Raw genomic sequence first — 23,255 nt, 5'->3', positions numbered from 1 at the left:
AGCCAGAGCTATTCTAGAGCCTTCACGCCTTTGTTAATCCTTTCTGAGGAACCTTGTTAGCTCTTCCCTGTTGGTGGTACAAATTTGACATTTATAAGGATGACTTACTGTAATTTAGCTCCTACAGTTCTGTAAAATTACAGGCGTGCACAGAAGTTCCCCTTCCTTCAATCCATGGAACAGTAAACAGTATTCTTTCTTCTTCTAGCCCCTTTCAAAGCTCCCGTTAGCTCATTTGAATGAAAGGGACTGAGGCACTTTCCATGAAGAAGGGGGCTGCTGAGTCGCGGCCTGCGAGACCCTGCTGCCAGCCTGCTTTCGCCCGATGCCTTGTGCTAGTGCAGGGCTCAGCTGGCCACTCTGAAGTGATTCTGCTGTACTGTTCAGCCTTGATGCCTCCTGAGCATTAGCGTTGAGTAGCTCCCTGCAAAGACAGGAGTGTAACCCTCTGTTTTCCTGAAGTAGATGTCTCATCAGGTAGGGGGCACGCTAGCGAACAGAATTCACTCTTTTTGTCCTTCCTTATGCTTGTTTTTAAGAACGTTGTCACTCAAACTTTCTTCACTCTTGACTTATCCCCCAATTTCCTTCAGGGAAAGAACAGTGTATTATGAAATGTTCACAGCCTTTCTGAGACAGTGATTTAAGAGCTCCCAACTTAATACTTTTAAATAGAAATAATTCAGTTTACCAGCTTACTACTTTTGATTCTGCATGTAAGAAGACTAAGTAAAAAGGTACCTCAAACAGGAGGGTTTAGTAAGTTGTGATAGAGACAAATATTTGTTAGAAACTAAGCTTTCCTGGAAAAACTATCCATGTTTGCTTTTTTTTTTTCTCTGCTGCTGCTTAGCATCTATAATACACTGTTTCTACCTGCATCTTGTCTTTACAGGCTCAGAGTTCCAGAATTCTCCTGAGATGTTGTTCCAGAGAGGGTTATGTGAAGCTTACCTTTCTGAAAGCTGGATGTTACAGGACTTATTTTAGAAATTTCTTGTTAAATATTAATGAAAATTCAACATGTTTCTTTCTATTTTGCAAATAAAACCATCTGCTGATTTTATGTGACCCAAATAGTTAAATACAGAGTGCCAGGTTGAAAATGTCCCTGATGAACTTGACCTGAGAAAGAATCTCTGTTCATTGTATTTAGAGAGGAAGGAATGAACTTTCCTCAGAGTTAATACACCATTGGACTTGGACTGTTCCTTTATTATAGCCTCCTTCCCTCTTATTCCTCTCCTAAGTGTTTCTAGCATTATGAGTTTTGTTTCTAATCTTATTTTGCTGTGCAAGCTGCAGAAATGTCAGGTTTTCTGACTATTCCTCTGCCTCCTGATTACCCTTTTAAGCAATGCTGATTGCAGGAAATTGCTGTGGTGCAGGGCGGGTGTCACAACACACAGTGATTAAAACCCGCATATGTCATTCAGTGCCTGATTGAAGTAATCATACAGAGGGAAGAAGCAGATGAAAACCCTGCTAAATGTGTGGGTGGGTGGGGGGGTGAATGCTGTTTTTCATCATTTCGGTTTCAGGATTTTGAGTTACAGAATCAAAACTCGTGTTTCAGTCTTGCTTCATTCTGAATTCTCAGAACTTCGGAGCAGGGCCTGGGTTTCTGAACATGATCCTAAAAAACCAAGTGCTGCTTTTTATGAAATTCACAGTACCCTATGTACATGCCTGTGAAATAGTAGTTGAGCATATCAAGGGGAAAGATGGTAGAATGTAAATGGGACAGACGGGCAGGGATAAAATGGGAGAGGCCAAGCTTTCTTTTTCATTCTTTTGGGCCACAGACTATTGAGAGTCATTAAATTCAAATGGCTCTTTTGATTTTGTTCTGCATGATTCTGTGTTCCTAAACTATTTAAATTATTTGGTTCTATTAAAGTGTTGGTTCCGTTTGGGTATGGCACTTTGGGCTAGATAGATATAGTAGGTTTCTATCTTAGTGTGTGCTGCCATAACAAAATACCTGAGAGAGGGTAATTTATAAAGAACAGAAATGTATGTTTCATAGTATTGGAGACTAAGAATTCGAGATCAAGATCTGTTAGATGTCTGATGAGGGCTGGATCTCTGCCTCCAAGATACTGTTTGTTGCTGTATTTTCTGGAGGGGAGGAGTCCTGTGTCCCCCATGGTATAAAAGCAAAATATATAGATAGAGGAAATTAGATAGATAGAAAGCAAAGATAGGTGGGTGTTTAAAACTAACATCTATGACTAATCCATTTTCTTTTCACATGTGCTTTTGTGCTTCTTGTGTGTGTTGAGCATGCCAGGCGAGGAGGCTTGTGAACTGTCACTTGAGGCGCTGGATCGTCAGCATTCTCTGAACCAAGAGCACCGTCGTCATTCTGTAATACATGTTGAAAACATCTGTTAATGACTTCTTCCCTCTTTGTCTCCTTCAGGTACAGAGCCCTGGTATTTCTATTTAATTAATGGATTTCTGAATTTCAATGTGGCCTTTGCTTTGGCTCTTCTGGTCTTGCCACTGACTTCTCTCATGGAACACCTGCTGCAGAGATTTCATGGTGAGGGGCATGAGAGCAGGGCGGGCTTGAGGGGCAAAGAGCGAGTAACAAGATGTATGAATAAGGGGAAAAGAGTTCTATTTATTATAGTTCCCATTTGCTTTCTATGGAAGCTTATCTTTTTGAATTTTCAGTTCACATTTGTAGATTATTTGAACCTACATTAAGTTTGGTTATTTGTTTCAAAGTAAGCTAGCAAGAGGATCCTTCAAATGAGGAAATCAGTGTAGTTTTACACAGTCACCTGTGGAGGTAGAAGCATTTATGAGATCTCAAGATAACAAGCCTGTTTGAGTCTTCTGGCTTATAAAAATGTATTCACTTGGGTTTTTGTTTGTTTGTGGTTTTGGATTTTGAGACAGTCTTGCTATGTAGTTCAAACTGCCTTGAATTCCCTGTGTAGCCTAGGCTGGCCTCAAATTCGTAACAGTCTTCTGCTTCAGCCTCTGGAGTGCTGGGCTTACAGGTGTCCACCACCATGCCTAGCTAGAAATTTGAAAACTGATGCTGAAGTGCGAGGTATTTTGGATTTCCTAAGAAGCTGATGATGTTATGGGTTCCGTTTTGCTCCTGCGTTTGCCTTCCCATGTGAGGCTTGACGTGTCATTTATTTTGCTTGCTCCAATTCTGTGTTGTGCAGCTGGTGTTTTCTCGAGTTGTCATGGCTCTGGATATCTGGTGCCTGCAGTTTCTTTAATGGAGCAGAAGTGCATGTGGGCCTTGAAAGACTGAATTTCAGAGTTTTCAGTCGGATTGGGCTGCCACGGGACTGATTTCCTCCATCTTACCCCACTCTGCTTTTCTACTGTTTATGAAGTTTTCACTGTGTTGTAAGATTAGCCTTCAGGTCACTTCTGGGTTTGTTTTTTGGTACCAGGAATCAAACTGAGAACTTGCACTTGCCAGGCAGGCGCTGTGCCACTGAGCTGAAAGCCCCCGGCCACGTCCGTTTTGTTTTAAAATAACCATCTTGTCACTATTCCAGCAAAAGTAATGTAATTCTCTAATATCATCTAATACCCAGTTGATATTGAGACTTCCTAGATTATCTGAAGAATATCTTTTTATAATTAGTTTGTTTAAAGTAAGATGTTAACAAAGGTCACATACTCAATTTTGTGTAGGTTTCTTAAGCTTTTTGTGATTTCCCCATCTCACATTTTTCTCCTAAAGATTTTTTTTAAAAGTTTTTGAGACAAAGTCTTGCTGCATAGTCCAGGCTGGTTTTGAACTCAGTATGTAGCCCGGGCTGGCCTCAGACTCATCGTGATCTTTCTGCCTCGGCCTCCAGAACAGTGGGATTATAGGCATGTGCCACCACGCTGAGCTAAGATTATTTTAAAGATGCCAGGTCATTCATTTTGCATAGTATAGTTAGGTACAACTTGTGTGTTCTCTTACTTCTTTTGCATTTCTTAAGGATCAAGTCTACCTTTTGTTTTTCCTTTTTCCTTTTTATCGGTGCCAGGGATCGAACTCACGACTGCCTGCTTGCAAGGCAGGCACTTATGCCGTTGAGCTAAATCCCCAGCCCCAATTCTTCCTCCTTTTGAAAAGTAACTTTTTAATACTGGTCATGGTCGTGAATGCCTATGGTCCCAGCACTCAGAAGACTAAGGCCAGAGGATTTTTTGCTTAAGTCCAGCCTGGATTACCTAGCTAGAATCTGTATCATTAAAAAACAGCTTTATTTTGGACTGTAAAAATAATTATGCTTGTGGAAAATTTGGAAATGCTTATAATGTAAATTTATAAACAAAATATTAAACCATTTTATATGTTATGAATCTAATTTTGATTTAAAAATATTAGGTACATACATATCCACTTAGGTAATAAGATTAGTGCTTTCTGACTTGTATTTATATTTTTATGTATATTTTATAATAGAAACACTATTTTTAAAAAAACCAGAAGCATGGAAAAATATAAAGAACTGGGAAGGAAATTATTTGTGATTCTCTCACATACAACTGTGGTTTGTAGTTTTGTGTTTTTTGTAGACCATTTCAAAATTTTACATCATGTTAAAAATTGCTTGTTAGCCTTTAAGATACTAAAAAGGAGAAAGATTACTTACACCAAATAAATAGATTTGTTTTCTACAAGTAAAAAACTTCCAGTTGAATGTATACTACCCAGAAAGACATAAATCCTAAATTATAACCTACAATATCATGATGAAATCTTAGGAGTAGAATGTTTATAAAGTAAGCTTATTATTGCAGGTCAGTCAGTGTTGTCCTGGAAGAGTTCCGTAGATGAACGGATGACCCCGCTGCACGAGGCTGTGCTGCAGGGTCTGACGCTGCCTTCTTAGTCTGTAATCCGCACTTGTGTGCTGTGTGCACCCTGGACACCAGGGAGTGCTGTCTGCCTACCATTTGCCAGGGTTTGCCGTGTACAGCTCAGGGTCACGATACAAGCACAGCGGGCGGTGCCTTCACTGTGGGCTGCAGAGTGATCCTTCAGTGCCCATTGCCCGGCCAGGGGGACCGGCAGCAGGTGCCCAGGTCCTGGTAGTCATCACGGCCTTTTCATTCTTCCACATGCTTTAAGTACACTTTAGTGTTCTAATTTTGAGATTCAGAGTGATGGTATTACAGAAGAGAAAACTTAGTAAACTTTAAGAGTGTGGTTGTTTTGTTCATTTGTTGAGACAAGGTCTTGCTATGTGGTGTAGGCTGGCCTTGAATTCACCTGCTGGCCTCAAACTGTGGTCCTCCTGCCTCAGCCTCCCTAGTACTGGGATTACAGATGTGTCAACCGTCATTTGTGGCTTGTTAAGAAGAGTTTGAGAATCCAACTGTCTTTCTTTCTTTTGACCTGTGTCTATTTGAACAGACTAATTGGTATATAGATCAGAGGGTTAATGTGTCAGATGGAACACAGAATTAAAACCCAAAAACAGTTTTTTTTTTTTTTTTTTTTTTTTGGCGGTTCCGGGGATTGAATTTAGGACCTTGCACTTGCCAGAGACAGGCGTTTATGCCAGTGAGCTCAATCCCTGGCCCCCAAGAAATAGTTTTATATTGTTTTTAGTTAATCTCAGAAATCTTTAGTTTCAGTAGTAGGATTCATTAGAGGCAAGAAGACATTTTTCCCCTTTACCCAGCATAGAAATTAAGTTATGTATCCATTAATTTGACCTGCATGTGTGTTCTGTCAGTGATATGGCTCCCTTTAATTTGGGATCTTTTGGAAGAGCTAAGGAGTGTGTTCCTCATTCCACTTGATATCTTTACTACACTGGAGGAGGTTTGAGTACACAGTGGGAACATTTTATGGGATACTGTGGAGCACACTCCCAAATCTGAGATCAAGAGCACATTGAAACTAAATATGTTGTTTTGTTCTAGTGTGATGAAAAGTGGATATTTTTCTGTGTCTTGCAGTTCAGAATTTAGGCCACCCATATTGGCTTACCTTGGCTCCAATGTATGTTTGGTTTATAATTTTCTTCATCCAGCCTCACAAAGAAGAGAGATTTCTTTTCCCTGTATATCCACTGATATGTCTCTGTGGCGCTGTGGCTCTTTCTGCACTTCAGGTGAGTTTCAGGGAAGGGGATATTTGTCTCATTCTGTTCACTTACTAAATAAGAACTCAAAAATTTAAGGGCAAATTATAGCATGTGTCCCTCAGACATAGAAGGTTACCCCGATACAGAGCATAGTAGAAAGCATTATGCATTGATAAAACTGCTTACCCTAGTCTTCTTATTCCTCTTCCTCTTCTTCTTTTTTGGTAATTAGGAATTGAACTCACGACCTTGCGCAGTGCAAGGCAGGCACTATGCTGCTGAGCTATATCCCCAGCCCTTATCTTAGTCTTATTTGCTAACTACATGCTTGCATTATTAATTTGTGTGATAATCCAGTTGCTAATAAAGATACATTTTTAAGTCAGCATTTGGGCCACCTTGACGGTGGTACCTGGGTAAAGCTAACAGAGTCTCTGCTCTTCAGTTGCTATGAGAGGACACCTGGACAAGTCTGGGACCCCATTAGGCAGTTAGTAATATGGGACACTTTATAATCCTGGTTTAATAAGGTGATTCTCTTGTAGAACTACTTTTTCTTTTCTTTTTTTGGCGGGGGGGAGGACTGGGGATCGAACTCATGACCTCACGCTTGCCAGGCAGGCGCTTATGCCGCTGAGCTAAATCCCCTACGTGTACTTTTTTTAATTTTAAAGATAATAAAACCAAGCTAGTTTTACTTTTATTTGAGTATCTCTATATTTGTGGCCTCAGCAGCCTCGGGACTCTTTCTTACCTCTGCTGTTATTTGCAGTTGACAAAAAACAAGATTTGTTCTTATCAGATTTATTGAGCTACAGTTCATAAACCATGTAGTTCACCTATTTAAAGTGTGCAGTTCAGTGTTTTTAGCATATCCCTAGATAGTACACAAGTACTACCACAGTCAGTCGTGGAACATCATTTATTTCCTCAAATGCCTCGTCCTCTTTAGCTGCGGTCCCCCTGCCTTTCTTTCCTGTATCTCCCCAGCTCTGGGAAACAAGTTGTCCGTTTTCTCTCTGTAGATTCACTTACTCTGGGCATTTCCATCATAGAAATGTGGTCATAAACTAAGTGGTCTTTTGTGGTTGGATTCTTTTATTTAGCATGTTTTTAAGACTTATTTATGTTAGGATAAAAGTTTTAAAAGTATAACTAATTAAAGTAATTGAACTTCAGAACATAATTTAGAAAGTGAAAATTTTCATTTTCTTAACAAAAACATCTATGCCTGGAGAGATCCTGAATTTGGTTCTCGGTACCCAAATAAAAGCATCTGGTATTTTTACATACCATATCTCAGGGTTTATTATGGCTGTAATAAAAACATAAGCAGCTGGGTGTGGTGGTTCATGCCTGTAATCTGAGCACTCGGGAGGCTGAGGCAGGAGGATCATTGTGAGTTGGAGATTAGCTTGTGCCAGCCTGAACTGCATAGTGAGACCTTGTCTCAAAAAACCACATACACACACACACACACACACACACACACACACACACAAAACAACAACAAAAACCATAACCATGTTCTTTTAAACTTAGTATTGTGTTATATTGTGTTGCTGAATTATTTCAATTTCCATCATTTAAAAAGTTCATTTATGTGTGTTTATATTATAGTAATTGCCTAATTTGTAAAGTAGTTTAGCAGATAATTAATAGCATGTTTCTACTGTCTTTGAAAGGAATTCTTTTTTTGTTTGTCTTTGAGACATGCTTCGTACTCTAGGCTGGCCTTCTCAGTTGAGTGATCAGCCAAGTGCTGGGATTATAGGCATGTGCCACCATGCCCAACTTAGAAACTCTTTTTTTCTTGTTTGGTCATAACACATTTTGTTGAGACTAAAAATTGTTGAAAACTCGTTAGCAAGGAAGATAAATACATATGAAGATACTTTATATATCAAAGAAAACTATCAAAAAGCATTTTTGCTTAAATATTTAAAAAATAAGTTATTAGGCCTGCAAGCACTAGAAAAATATTCAGATAATTTTCTTGTGAAGCTTAGTGAAAGTGTACTCTTAGCAAGCTCTCTGGCTGGGCTGATCTTTAGATATTGTTAGGGGAAGTGGCTTTGATCTTAAAGTTTACAGCAGGTACTTCCCTAGGCATTTGCACTTGGTTAGACCGTCAGGTGTCCCTCTTTTTCTACTTCTGTGCTATTTTTTGGCTTTTGTAAAGGTAAGGTTTTACTATGCAGTTAGGTTGACCTTGAACTTCACTTTGTAGCCCAAACTGGCCTTGAACTCAAGCAATCCTCCTGCTGGGATTATAGGCATGTACCACTACAGCCAACCTGCTATTGGTATTTCGGTGATATCTTTTGATTGATATATTCTGCAAGGTCTCTTTTATCAGTACGGCTTTTCTTTCCTTCTAGAAATGCTACCATTTTGTGTTTCAACGATACCGCCTGGAGCACTACACTGTGACATCGAATTGGCTGGCACTAGGAACGGTCTTCCTGTTTGGGCTCTTATCATTCTCTCGCTCTGTGGCACTGTTCAGAGGTAAAAGTGTTGAGGAGGTTTTAACTCATGTTCACAGGGCACTTCACTTTAGGTTTTACTTGGTACAAGCTTGCCTAACAGATTTTATCATGTTAGAAGGAGGCCAGCCCTAAACGGACGTTGGGTACATTTAATTATGTTGCAGTGTGACTTCTACCTCAGGATCAGAAAGAGAGCTTGGGAGTTCCTTTTAGTGTGATTAACTATACATTTTTTCCTATCCTTATTTTTTCCCCTCTTTTTAAGCTGATGATGAATTAAGGAAATTTAAACTTGCTATGCAAATTGGGAGTTAAATTCTCATGCTTATATTTTTCTTGTAATTATTATTGGGATCTGGAATATAAGAATATGCTGAAAGAACATAACGTTAAAAAGAAGAAAGGATATAACAAGGGCAAGGAATCAAGTTATGTTTGACAGAATTGGGCCTCTGCTGCAGCTAACTTCCTAACCAGAGAGACATTTTATACCTGTAGAGCAGATACCCTGCTGGGGTTGCTATGGCCCTTTACACTCTAAATTTCATGTGGATTATAATGAGATGCTAACAGGGTTTTGTTTTGTTTTGTTTTGTTTTTGAGACAAGGTTTCGTATGTAGTGCAGGCTGGCCTTAAACTTGCTGATGTGGCCTAGGCTGGCCCAGCAAGCCTCCTGCCTCAGCCTCCAAAGTGCTTATAATGGGATATAAACATGCATTGTAATTAAATTCCAGAATCTCGTCTTGCACATCTCTGACTTCCATTGTTCTTTTCTTCCAGGATATCACGGACCCCTTGACTTGTATCCAGAATTTCACCGAATTGCTACAGACCCTGCTATCCACACTGTCCCAGAAGGCCGACCTGTGAATGTCTGTGTGGGAAAAGAGTGGTATCGATTCCCCAGCAGCTTCCTTCTGCCTGATAAGTGAGTTGTCCTTCAGTATCTAAGAGTTTTAAATCAAGAAGTTAAAATAGCACTTGTATGGCAGGATCTTCTTAATTTTTTGTTTTTAAGTTGTTACAGAAACTTGAGTTATTTACCGTCTTAGATTGCTATGGAATCTGCCTTGTGCACCCGTCTCCAGGGTTAATCCAATGGGTGCCAGGACTGGTGTACATCCTGTCCACCCCATGACAAGAGGGTGAAAATGCTTTGGGCCCTGGGTATCTGCTAATGATTATTCTTCAAAATTTATATTTATAGTTCTTTAATTATTTGATATTAATCTAAAGGTAGTCTACAGACTTTAGCTTGAAAGAGTTTTTTAGAAAAAGAATTTTGGTGAGGGGACCAGAGTCTTGTTAGATTGCTCACTCTGTCCTTGAGATCTTCCTGTCTCAGCTTCCTTAACAGGTGGGATTATAGGTGTGTGCCATCATACTCTGTTTAAAGAAAATTCTCTGCCAGCATATGGCAGTGGGAAAAGTTAGTTTTAAGATATCTATCCTGAGCCGGGCACGGTGGCTTACGCCTGTAATCCCAGCACTCGGGAGGATGAGGTGAGAGGATTGTGAGTTCGAGATCAGTCTGGGCTACAAAGTGAGTGCAAGGCCAGCCTGAACTGCATAGCAAGACCCATCTCAAAAAAAAAAAAAAAAAAAAAAAAAAAGACAAAAAGAAAAAAAAGACATCTGTCCAGCTTTGCTTACACTGTCAGTTGTTAAACTTGACAGCGAGTGCCCAGAGCCCCGTACAGTTTTCTTAATTTGGTCTTCTTTGGGTAAAAGAGGTCTGGTTAAGATGGCTCATGTTACTCCATTTGAGGAAGGGCATTTGTGCTGAGCTTTACCTGGTAGTAGTATGTTGTGCTTAATAAAAATCCTGCATCGATAATTAATAATGAAATTAAAGCTTATTTTTTAAGAGTTGACTTTGACCTTTCCCCTTTACATTTGAAATAGTTTCATAGCTGAAAATACTTTGAGATTATTCAGAAGCAAAGTACTGCTTTTGTAGTATGTTCTCAGTGCCATAAATTACATTTCATCTTGCTCAGCACACCTGATGCATTTGCTTTAATTTTGCTAAGTTCCTTTGATCACATGGTGATTGGTAATGAGCCTTGACTCTTCCCTGGTTGTTTTTTGGGATGACTATTTGATTGCAAGTTTTACTGCTGGGACTTAGTGAAATAGGTTGAGAGATCACTAGTCATAAATTTCTTTTGCTTTTGGATGAAACTTTGACCTCTGCCTCTGTACTCCCTGATTGAGGTTTTAGCAAAAATGTTTTTTTTACTTCAAGTGAAATGTTTTTCACATGATTTTTTTTTTTTTTTTGGTTGGTTGGTTTCAAGTACATTTAGCAATATGATTCCCTTGTGTTCTTCTTCTTCTCTTGTTTGTAATTCTGACAGTTGGCAGCTTCAGTTCATTCCGTCAGAGTTCAGAGGTCAGCTACCAAAACCTTTTGCAGAGGGACCACTGGCTACCAGGATCGTTCCTACTGACATGAATGACCAGAACCTAGAAGAGCCGTCCAGATATGTAAGGGCTACATTTTATTTTTGCTTTTTTGAAAAGAATTCTCCCCCTAAAATCTCTTATCGTATATATTGGAACACTGATGAGATTTTCTTTCTTGGTACTGGCGATTGAACTTAGAGCCTTCACATTGAGCTACATCTCTGTCCTTTATTATTTTATTTTTTACATTACTGGGGGTTGAACCCAGAGCTTTTGCACTCAGTACAGATCTGAATGCTTTCTTAATTTTTTGAGACAGAGTTTTGCTAAGTTGTCCAGGCTGAACTTGCACTTGCGTCCTCCAAAGTGCTGAGATTATAGGAGTGAGCCCCCATACCCAGTTTCAAATGAAAAAAAATTTTTAAAAATTCTAGAGTGAGGATGGGGCTGGGGATTTAGCTCAGCGGTATAAACGCCTGCCTTGCAAGTGTGTGGTTGTGAGTTTGATCCCCGGTACCGATAAAAAAAAGAAGAAAGACAAAAAAAAAATTAGAGTAAGGAATGTAATAACTTTGTTGAGAAAGGGTAAACAGTATCACTTTTCTTTTCAAATCACCTTTATTTTCTGCATGAAATATATAACTTGTAAACATTTGGATGAGCTAGAAATTTTCCTATGATAGAATCGGAACCATGGTTGTGAAACCCATTTTGAACTCTTACTATTCCTTTTGCTATTAAAGTATTGGTGGGGCGCTTTCAAGCTGTCAGGTTCCCCGCCTGGCTGTTCCGGGTCCATGTGCACGTGAGTAGTCAGGAAGCTGTTCCCACAGCCAGGGCCTGGAGTAATCTCGGTCGGTGCCATGGTCTTTTCCCTACTTGTCCACACATGCAGATCCCTTGTGAGTTTTATTTCAATTCCTTTGAAAGTTGACACTTTGGACATTTGATACCTATAAAATCTTGGACAGTGAAAAAGCCAAGACCAATAAAGGTAATTCTTTTCCTGATTTACAGAAACAGTAAGAATCGTTTTGTAAAATAAGTGAAGAGCTCATTTTTTGGACAACTCATCTGTTAAAGAAATGTTTAAAAGTTTAAATGTCAAATGTAACTTAGCTTCTGTTATGTCATACACTTAACATGTAAAATAGTGAAGCTCGTAGTTTTCTTCTGAAATAACCGGCAGCCACATCTAGCTTTTTGTCTTCCAGATTTGGGCTGGACAGACTTGTATGGGCTTGTATGGGCTTGTATGGGCTTGTGAGTGGGAGCTGTATTTTGTATTCTTTAGCCATAGACTATGTACGTGGTAAAATACATGCTTGGCTTGGCTCCCTAAGAAAGTAGGATAAATGTGCCACCATTCTTTTAAAGGAAAGTCTGCATTCCTCCTAAAAATGCCCCTTGGCAGGAATAAATGTTATTGGTCATTTAAATTTTATCTATAGTCACTCTCCTGAGAGCAGTCCTTGATTATAGGGAATGTGTGTGGGAACACTGGACAGTCAGAAGGGTGAGTGGATAGGCCGTGAGAACTGGGCAGTCTGGGTTCAGAGGTGATGTTATCAGGAACTGAGCTTTAGGAAGAAGCAGCATTGGGAGGGTGAAAAAGAGAGGAAGGAGTGTGTTGGAGTCCTGGTTCCAACTCCAGCCAGGTTGCTTCCCTTGATGACTTGGACAAATTAGTTAAGTTCTCTTTTTAACTAGTTTCTGTTTCTCTCTGTGAAACACAACAGTGGTACCTACTTTGGAATTGCTATGGTATGTAATATTACTGTATATATTTCTCATATTTGGCATATTTTGAATCTGGTATGTATATTTTCACAGTGAATGTTTTAATCTGTTAAGGAATCCTTTATGCCCAAATCTTTCTCCTTCCATACTATAATTGTTCATCACTGCCTTTTCTGCCCATTGTTTTTGCTTACATTGGTGTCCATGCCTGGACTGCTCAAGAGCCTACTATGTAATACGTGCCTGGACTACTCAAGAGCCTACTATGTAATACGTATTGAGCAGTCCTTTCTTTAAGTGCCTTTAAACACACACACACACACACACACACACATACACACACACACACAGAGCCATTTAGCTTTGTTATCTTACTTACCAAGCTTTGATTTGCATGTTGTGTGTGAATGGTTACACCTTTTTCTTTCTTCTACATTCACCACAGTATTTATGATGCTGCTTATCGTTGGTAATTAACCTTTAGGGCAGACTTCCTTTATCTGCAAAAACTCCAATAGCTTCCTAAGACTGTGGGTGGTTCCAAACTCTACATATATTGTACTACTTTTTTCCTGTACACATATGCCTATGATAATTCATAAATTAGGCACAGAATAGATTAATAATAGCTAATAATAAATAGTTATAACAGTATACTATAGTAAAAATCATGTGAATGTAGTCTGTTGAAAAATAACTTATTGTTAACAGCCTCAGCATATGATTTATTTTTTCTTCCTTAATAAGTTGGAAAATTTTACCTTTTCACCTAAATACCTTGTAACTTCTCTTTGACAACGTCATTACTCCTATGCTTTGAGAGTCATTTTTAAATAATATAAGAGTTATTTGAACATGCATACTGCTGTGCCCTGGTAGTGGATTGAATAACTTAGGCAGCTATTAAGTGCCTAATAGAAACAGTAACGGACATAACAGTGTAGGTAGCATAACAGTGTAGATACACTTGATGAAAAGATGATTCAGGTTCAGAATATGATAGCACGTGATACCATCATGCTATTCAGAATGGTGTGCAATCGAAAAGCTATGAGTTGTTTATTTCTTGAGTTTTCCAATTGTATTTGACTGATTGTACCTGGGCTTTTCAATTAATATTCATCATTATTGAGTGATCATGTTGAGAAGAAGCTGCTAGAAAATCTGCAGTGGCCTCTGCTTTGGTCACTGGTTGTCTCATGTGAGCCATAGTTTCATATTCCCTGCTACCAAACATTAAGTTTGTTAAGTGACTGTATTTTTCAGAATCTCAGTAGGAGTCACCAAAACGCTGGCTGATAGAAACTGGGACAAGAAAGTTTATGTGTCTACGGGATGTGTGGCATTTGTCCACCTCTGTCATGGTTGAGAGTTTTATTGTAGAGTTCTCTTTGTGTTCTGATTGTAGTGGATTGTCCCGTGTGGTGGGGAAAGTGCCCTTCAAATCCAATCTGCTCACCTTTGACCCTTCGGAAAGCAGCAGGAACATTTGATGGCTTCCTGTAACATCTCCATGGCTTACTATTATCGGGGGTGCATCTCTTTCAGTTAACTGTTTAAAAAGATACTGGATTTTTTTGATAATAAAAATGTTATATGTAAAATAAAACTGTGGGCAAGAAAAAAATAACTGTCATCTCATTACCTAAGTTACCACTATTACCATTTCAGTGGGTTTTTTTTTTTTTTAGTGACAGGGTTTCACTGTGCATTTCAGGCTGGTCTCAAACTCATGAAAGTCCTCCTGCCTCAGCCTGCTAAGTACTGTAATTACAGGTGTGCACTGCCATACCTGGCTCAGTGGCTTTTTGCTTCATTGTTCTTTCTTCGTGTACGTGTATGTGCATATGTACACACCTAAACAAAATTAAGTTACTTTAATATTTAATGTGTTTAATTCTTAAGTAATGGTGTTGGAGTTATGGCTGCAGTGTGCAAATATCCTTGCCTGATATATAGGAGAGCACGCTACATTTTTTACTTTTGGTATTACCCCTGGTTGTAAGTCTAGGCTCACTCAAGATGGCCCAGCAATTGTGTTGTCTGTCTTTTCTGAACGTGCTAACTAGCAGCATTATTTTTATTTGCCCTGTGGCTTTTTATTTGGCTCTTAGTTTTGTCTTGGTGTCAGGAATCGAATGCACAACCTCACGCTGGCCACTGCGCTAAATCCCAGCCCCTTTAACTCTTAAGTTTTTTAAGAGTTAGGAGTCAGTGTTCATAAAGACCCTGTGGTTTCTGTCACACTGATGTAACTGTATTGCAGAAATAATATTTTCTATTGCACGTTCTTCTGTAGTAGAAATTGAATAACTGTAAAGCACCTCCTTATTGAATAGTGGGCATTTACAGTAGTTCATGCCAGGTTTTTCTGCTGGAATCAAGCTCTACAATAATTTAATTTACTTTATTAGTTTTGTGTTTTGTGGTGCTGGAAGTTGAACTCAGGTCCTCACGCATGCTAGACAAGCCCTCTCCCGCTGAGCAAGGCCTGAATTTAGAAGGTACATTCAGTGTTTCCTTTTAGTTCTTGGCGGATTTGCATTTTTCACTCTCGCAAGGTGAGTGATATCCTTCTGGTGCAAAGGTTGGTGTATAAGTTGGGAGCTACTAAGCCTTTGGAGAAAATGACTCTTCAGGAGGCGCTTACAGGGCAAAATTTTCTTTGACTGATTTGAGTCACATAGACTTTCTTAAAAAACATGGATTGGTCATTGGTTAATTTTTTTCCAAACAGTAGAATAGTTATACTCTAACATGTTATAAAATAGCTAAATATTTTGTGCAGTAAAAAAACTGATGGGAAAAATGGAAATAAGGACACAGTACTTTCCCAGATTTGGGTTAAAAAAGATAGGAACCTATGCTAGGCATGATGGTGCACGCCTGTAATCCTAGCACTCGGGAGGCTGAGGCAAGAGGATCACGGCAAGCTCAAGGCCAGCCTGGACTGCATAGCGAGACCCTGCCTCAAACAAGCACATCCATACCCCGCCACACACACACACACACACACACACACACACAGACACACACACACACAGGTAGGAACCTAATACAAAGGTAGCACAGTTTTACATATTACATGGCTAAAAGTACATGAATACTATAGTATTAGTTTCCTTTGGAAGAAACCTGAAGTTTGTTTTGTGGGAAGGTGTTAAAGGGCTGCATTGTGTGAAATAGTGAGAAGATTATCTTTAATCTGACAGTCTAATACCAAGGTGAGTGGGTGAGTACAGCTCCTAACATGGTTAACTGAGGTTTTATGGACTTTGTTTATTCCCATACGAATTGATTGTCCTGGGTGTAGTGTTCTCATGCACCTGGCATTTCTTGTGTATTGACACACAAGTGAATGTAAAAGTTAAATTATGCTCAGAGTGTTCCCTCATGTATCTGTAATGTTGGAACAGATTTGCATTTTCAGGAGCCGGCATGGTGACTCATGCCTGTAATCCTAGGACTTAGGAAACTGAGGCAGGAGTTTGAGGCCAGCCTGGGCTACATAGCAAGACCTTGTCTAACCACCCTCAGAAAAATTTATTTTGCATTTTCAAAACAGGTATTAATACAGAACTGTTTAAGTCAAAGCTTTATCTCATTCTTGTTTATCTCTTTTTTTCCTTTTTAACATATAGAACTATGGATTTAGAAGGAAGTTTCACATATGAAGCCTATTATATCTTCACTTTTTTTTTGTCTTTGTGAGACAGGTCTCACTATGCAGTTCAGGCTGGCCTTGGGCTCACTTTGTAGCCCAGGCTGGTCTTGAACTCGCAAAGGATTCTTCTGCCTCAGCCTCACAAGACCTGGGATTACAGGAGCGCATCACCATGCTCAGCTTATTTCTTCATTTCATGTGTGAAGAAACTGAGGTTTGGGGTGATTATGACTTGACAAAGGTTCGTCTCTTGATTTCAGGATTCCCTAATATCCTTTTTCTCCCTTACCCCAATATTTTTTTCATACCTCCTCTTACTTTCTTGTTTGTTCATTTTGGAGACAGGCTGTCCCTATGCAGTTGAGGCTGGCCTTGAACTCACTGTGCAGCCCAGACTGGCCGTGAACTCATAGCATTCTCCTGCCCCTGCCTCCTGAGTGCTGGGCGTAAGGTGCACAGCATGACGCCTGGGGACCGCGTCGTACTTTCATATGAGTCCATGTGATGGTTAGCCATTCTTTGGTGTAAAAGGCTGAGTGAACCTAAGCAGCTGAGCACTGCTTTTCTAAAAGTTGCGGTACTTTCTGTTTCTAGACCTCTATTTCATCTGCATCAGCTGCTTTACATAGTAAATACTGCAGTATCTCTGAACACATAGGTGTGACCAGGGTCCACTCACCGCTTTGCTTTGCTTTGCTTTGCTTTTTTGCTTATTGAAAGTCCTTACTGGAGCAGAAAATGGGTTGCCCTGGTGGTCTTCCTGCTCATTCTTATCAGTGTTGGATATCAAAGCAAACAGATTCAAATTGCTGTCATATAGGAAGTGTAATCAGATTAGAATCCACCAAGAATTTAATTGAAAACAGTTCAAAATATTTCTTCAAAATCAGTTATTCCCTGGCATTTGGAAAAATTAATTGATGTTTTCTTTCTTTTTTTTTTTTTTTGCCTTTTCCTTTTTATCAGTACCAGGGGTCGAACTCATGACTGCCTGCTTGCAAGGCAGACTCTTATGCCACTGAGCTAAATCCCCAGCCCCTAATTGATGTTTTCTTAATCTATAGGGATTGAATAACCAAAAATTTTTACCTGTGGGTTTACATTTTTACTGCACAGTAAGTTTGTACTTGTGAATTTAAAGATTCAGGAAACAAACGTGTTTTTAGCAAGGCTATATGTGGGCCAAAAACTATAGGACAGTCTGTGTATCTGGACGACAACTACCTTTTGAATTTAATTGGAGTGTATCTAAAAGAGGAAGTGGAAAGCCAAAAGAACAGTTGACTTCTTCCCCTTTCAAATGTTTCTTCCAGGCCTGTGTTCCTTTTTCAATAAAAGAAATATTCTAGGGGGAGATTGATGGCAATCAGAGGGGAGTGTGAGGCTTTCCTGGAGTCAAAGAAAGTGTTTTTTGTTTTGTTTTTTGTCTTTTTCCTTTTTATCGGTATCGGGGATTGAACTCACGACTGCCTGCTTGCAAGGCAGGCACTTATGCAGCTGAGCTAAATCCCCAGCCCCTAAGAAAGTGTGTTTTAGCGTTTGTTTGTTTGTTTGTTTGTGTTTTTTTCAGATAGTCTTGCTGTTCTGTTCAGGCTGACCTTGAACCCATCGTGGAGCCGGCCTGGCCTCCCACTCCAGGGATCCTCTTGCCTCGGGATGTGTATTTTTTCTTTTGCTGTACTTTTTTAAGACTGATAGTTTCCCGATCTTCACGTTTCTGTGTCTCTCTTTCCAATTTGCAGTAACTATACCTAAATTCAGTCGGAATGTTTCTTTCTAGCTTCTGCAGATAAGAGTGTACTTGCTGCTTCTGTTTCACAGCAGATGAGTTTCTGAGAGACTGCTCTGCACTGTGGGATTTGAGGGTAAAGAAATGACCACGCAGATCCAGCCTTGATAATGTTGCCATTCCTCTGGTGAGGGAGAGCTGGGACCGTTTATTACTGCCTGCTCTCTCCAGTTCACTCTTCCCTTGACAAAAAATGTACTTTTATTTCTCGGTAACTCGGCCTCAGACACTTTTCTTTCTTTGAGAATGTATGTTTGTTTTTGTTTACCTTGTGGTGGCATCCGGTTGTCAGCCTTCACTGTGTTTATCCATAAGGTGTAAACAGTGTAAGGTCAGTGACACGCGAGCTTCCGTTTCTCCGCCATCACTGGTTCCTTGCTTCAGAGGTGTTCATTTGTTCTTCAGAGCTGCCTGTGGGTTGGTAGAAACAGAGAAATCCTATTTCTTTCAAAATGAGTCTTAAATGCTTGTGTTTTACCAAGTTTTAAATTAAGGCATATTTTTAGCTTCGACAGCTGGTTGATATGTAGACTGTGACTAATGAAATGAAACACATTTTTGTTTCATGATCATGTGTTAATGTCACCCTACAATTTTGTTATTTTTAAGGCAAGAAAGGATGATTAAATCTGAAGAAACAAAAAAAAATGAGCTCTTTGGTTACACTTAAGGCAGATTTCAATCTAGTCTTTTGATTTTTGAATTATAATGATGTGGTTATGGAGCGTGTTCTCAGATTTTACAGTGTGAGATATTCATAAAATTGAGAGAAGAAACTATTATTTCTGATTCTTTTTTTTTTTTTTTCCGCAAAGTCCTCACATTAAATCTGATTCTAATCAACTAGTGTTACTTTAGCTTATAGACCTACGGGGCGATAGACACTTGATATGATAGGGATTTAAACTGAGAAAGCTCAAACTTAAAATAGTTTCAGTAAAAGTGTGTGTGTGTGTGTGTGTGTGTGTGTGTGTCCAGATTTTGTGAGGAAAAATCAATATCTGTAGAGAAAAATATCTGTCATATACACTAATAGTATGTATCTGTCTTTGAGTGATTTTCTCTTTGGGGAAAACATTGTAGTTTTCATGTATTTTTAATAATCACAGTTTACTTTCATCATTTGACAAAAAAAACCCATAATTGGGGTTATAGATATCTAACATTTAAAGCCGCTGGGAGGTCCCTGGTGTGTTTTACCAACAGCACTCTGCATGTTGTCAGGTGACTGCAGGTTTCTCTTTGAGTGCAAGAAGCACTTTCAGCTCAAAATTGGGAGGTTTTTTTTGTTTTTTGTTTTTTTTTCCTGTAGTCTTCTCACCTCTTCTGAAGTCATTTCATTTAAGACTTGCTTCCTTTACTTTCTGTCTGTAAAGTTGATCTGGATTGCTTTGAAGAAATAGATATATTTTACCTATTAGAAGCTCTAAGGAAAAATGTTTTTAGAAACCTAAAACTAAAGAGGGTGTGACAGTGGGTAAATCAAGCAGATTAGGTTAAACTCTTCCAGGCAAAAGAGGAGTCAAAGGATTAAATAAGACTTTAAATAGAGTTAATTTGCCTGTTGTTGGGCTTTGGACAGAAGCCCCCTCTGGTAGGATGCTGTAAAGATGCCCAGCAGGCGCAGTCCCCCCAGTCTTGTGGTTTTCTGGTTTATGAAGACTGTGATCTGTGGGTCTCATAGCACAGTAACACTGATCCCTGTTCTTCAGTTATCTTTTCATTCTTAGGCATTTTTAGGTGATTTCCATTCTGCTGTTTCATCAGTTTATTCATTCACTCATTCATTCATTCATTCATTCAACTTTTTCTTGTCTCTGACTGTGTGCTGAAAATGAAAAGATGACAAAGTATAATGATCTGTCCTTTATATGGGCCAGGATGGAGAGGGAGGGATGAGAAGAAATGCAAACAAAAAGTATAGGAGGGGAGTAAAACTTAAACTCCTATAGTCAGTGTTCTCTGATAGATCAAAAGTTTTAGGATTCATAAAACAAAAATAGACCCTTTGTAAAGGAAACCATCTGAAAATCAGAGCTCTGGAAATGAAGCACAATTAGGCAGTGCCATGTTCCCGTAGTCCTGGCTGCTGGGAGGATGAGGCAGGCATCTCTTGAGTAACATCGTGAGATCCCCAATCTCCGAGTGAATGGATGAATCAGTCTTCCATACCATAATAACAGTAAGACAAAGAATAGCACGTAAGAAAAAGCAATAAACCAGGCGTGGTGGTGCAAGCCTATAATCCTAGCACTCAGGAGGCTGAGGCAGGAGAACAGCTGTGTGTTTAAGGCCAACCTTGCAGTTTAGTGAGACCCTGTCTCAAAAAAACCACAATAAAATCAGGTGACTCAGCATTTAATTAATTGGAGTCTAAAAAGAAAACTGATGAAATGGAGGAGAGGATCATGTGAAAAGAAAACCTTAAAGATGGCAATTTTGAGATAGAAAGCCCACAAAATTACCCAAAATGATTAATGAGAAAAGATCCACACCAGGATGTTTCAAGTACCAAAAGAGGTTAGTGTGTATTATTAGTTGATAATTAAACAAACAAAAATAGCTACCAGGAGGAAGAGCTGGCTGAACTGTGAATAGCTGTCTGTGGGAAACCGGACCACAGGATTAAGGAGGAAGTGATGTTTTCGTAAGCAGCTTCTTGTATGTACTACTTAAGCTTTCTAATTGTGTGCATATATTATTTTGATAAACCTGTAGCGATTGTAGAAAAAGGCACAAATCTTGCCCTCAGAGTCTACTAGGACAGGCAAGCCTAAAATACTGAAGTGTAATGAGCACATGATGTGCTGTTGGAGCAGAGAGGAGAGGACTCTTCTTGCTTTAGGTTCCTAAGAGATGGCACAGCAGGTAGATCTTAAAGGGTAATTAAAAGTTCTCTGGCATAGGAAGGAGAAATTGACATTTTTGTTAAAAAAATAAAAACAAACAAACAAAAAAAAACAGTAGCACATACAAAGGCCTGAAGGTTGAGAAACCATGTAATGGTTAGGGAAAAATGGAATGCTTTGAGGTGTCTGTCTTTTAGCTAATTAGGTATTGTTCCCTGTTTTATTTATTCACACACACTTACCCATCTCTGTTCCTCACTAAGTTATGTTATTTAAGAATAAGAGTTCACATCTTTCTCCTTAATCTTTGAAATCCCCAGAGCACCTGATTGAAGGCTATCAAGAGCAGATGATTTAAGAAAAATTAACTACAGTGGTGACCAGCCCTTCATTTAATCTCCTTTATGTCTCTCAAGGAGAAGCCTCAAACCCTGTTATTAACAGAGACTGACTAATACTGTGTTTTTCAAGGTCTGTTTAAATTTCAGCAAGAGTGTTAGGTTACAAATTCCTGGATGGCAGGGCTCATGCCTAGTTTTCTTCTGTCTTGTGTTACTAGTGTCAGTTGGCAGAGGTTAGTATTTGGCATGTTTGCATCTTAGCTGGTTTCTTAGCAAGGTTGATATGTTACAGGAAGAAGGGATACTTTCCTTTTAGCTTTGTTATATATATTTCACACAGATGATTCTAAATCCCCCAGTCCCCATTTATGGAAAACTTAAGCCAAAGCTTTCCCAACATTTCAAACCAGGCACAAGACATAATTTTATAACTCGGTGCAAACATGAACTTGGGTAGATCTTCATCTATTGAATTTTAATTCTTTTGAATTTACATTCTTTTAAAAGTAAGTGTGAAAAGATTTAGTTTTATAAAGATAGTCCCTCTTCTTAAGTGAAAAAAAGGAAGTGCATGTCACAACTACGTTGAGATCCATGTCACCTCAGTCAGAGTGGCTGTTACCGACAATACAGAAGCCAGTAAATGCTAGTGAGGGTGCAAGGAAGGAGCCCTGCTAATGGGAACCTGAATCAGGGCAGCTGCTACAGAAATCAGCGTGCAGGTTCCTCAGAAGCCTGGAGCTGCCCTGTCCTCCATCTGTGTCATTTCCTGGTAGACCACTGCAGGAATTAAAGCTGTATTACCATCAGGATGCCTGCATCCTTGTTTATTGCATCCCAATGTATTATAGCCCATCTGTGGACCCAGAGTTTATACCTATCAACTGATAAGTGGATACAGAAAACCTGGCATATGTACACAGTGGAGTATTACTCATCCATAAGAACAATTAAATGTTGTCATTTGCAGAAAAATAGATGTATCTGGAGACCATTGTGTGGAGCAAAATAAGCCAGACTCAGAAAGACAACTATTGCATGTTGTCCCTAATATATGGACATTAAAAAAGATACTAGTATTAGCAAAGTGGAAGTGAGACTGTTACTAGACAAGAGGGAGAGAATGAGGGGCCGGGGGCGGAGTGTAAGGGTGAGTAGACAGAGAGACCAGGTACGGGCAAAGCATTCTGCATGCAGTAAACCCTCCACTCCAAAGTGCAAATGAAATAGGGGAGAGGGCAGCACAGGGTGGGCAGTTAACAGTGATCAACACGTTTCTGCCAGTGCAGATCTGCCAGAGTGAAATCCATTCATCTGTATAACCAATGTGTGCTAATAGAAAGTGTGGGGAAAATTTTAAACTGTATATTGGGAAACTGGCACTGTCATTTAGCTGGTTAAGCAGAGAACATTATAATACAAATTCTATGAGCATATTTTGCAGCTTTGGATAATTGAAAATTCCTATTTTCTTTTTTTGTTTGTTTTGTTTTCTTTCTTTCTTTTTTTTTTTTTTTTCTTTTTTGGTCTTTTTGAGACAGGGTCTTGCTATGCAGTTCAGGCTGGCCTTGAGCTCACTTTGTAGCCCAGGCTGGTCTCGAACTCGAAATGATCCTCCTGCCTCAGCCTCCTAAGTGCTGGGATTACAGGCTTGAGCCACCATGCCCGGCATTGTTTTCTTTCTTTCTTTCTTTTTTATTGTATGGATCAAAAATATCCACCAAGAAGATATTCAGAGGCAGGACTTTTAAAGGTGTTAGAAAATGATGATATTAATATAATAAAGCTGATACATAAATGTGCAGTCAGGAGGTGGGGACCGGTTGGAAGGAGCAGGTGGCTGGGGGCTTAACTTGGAAGGTGTTATTTCTGTCCCCAGTGCCAATCTCACTCTCTAGC

At 39.4% G+C, this 23,255-nt stretch overlaps 1 protein-coding gene across 4 annotated transcripts in view; it reads left to right on the top strand.

Annotated features, from left to right (window-relative positions):
- Nucleotides 1–23,255, top strand: part of Alg9 (ALG9 alpha-1,2-mannosyltransferase) — a 91,920-nt gene that overhangs the window by 26,019 nt on the left and 42,646 nt on the right. For 2 of the 4 annotated variants that reach the window (XM_013155593.3, XM_063255745.1), the window contains exons 9-13: nt 2,426–2,548; nt 5,944–6,098; nt 8,453–8,582; nt 9,345–9,492; nt 10,925–11,054. In XM_013155593.3, coding sequence (XP_013011047.1) covers nt 2,426–2,548; nt 5,944–6,098; nt 8,453–8,582; nt 9,345–9,492; nt 10,925–11,054 — 686 coding nt within the window. The remainder of the gene's footprint in view (nt 1–2,425; nt 2,549–5,943; nt 6,099–8,452; nt 8,583–9,344; nt 9,493–10,924; nt 11,055–23,255) is intronic. The other 2 variants (XM_063255742.1, XM_063255744.1) reach the window with 1 other exon arrangement.

The sequence above is a fragment of the Cavia porcellus genome, unplaced genomic scaffold (genome assembly GCF_034190915.1).
Source record: "Cavia porcellus strain 051 isolate PalLab524CR breed Dunkin Hartley unplaced genomic scaffold, mCavPor4.1 scaffold_9, whole genome shotgun sequence".
NCBI lineage: Eukaryota > Metazoa > Chordata > Mammalia > Rodentia > Caviidae > Cavia > Cavia porcellus.
Note: the sequence above shows the minus strand (reverse complement) of the source record. Positions and strands in the feature narration are given on the sequence as shown.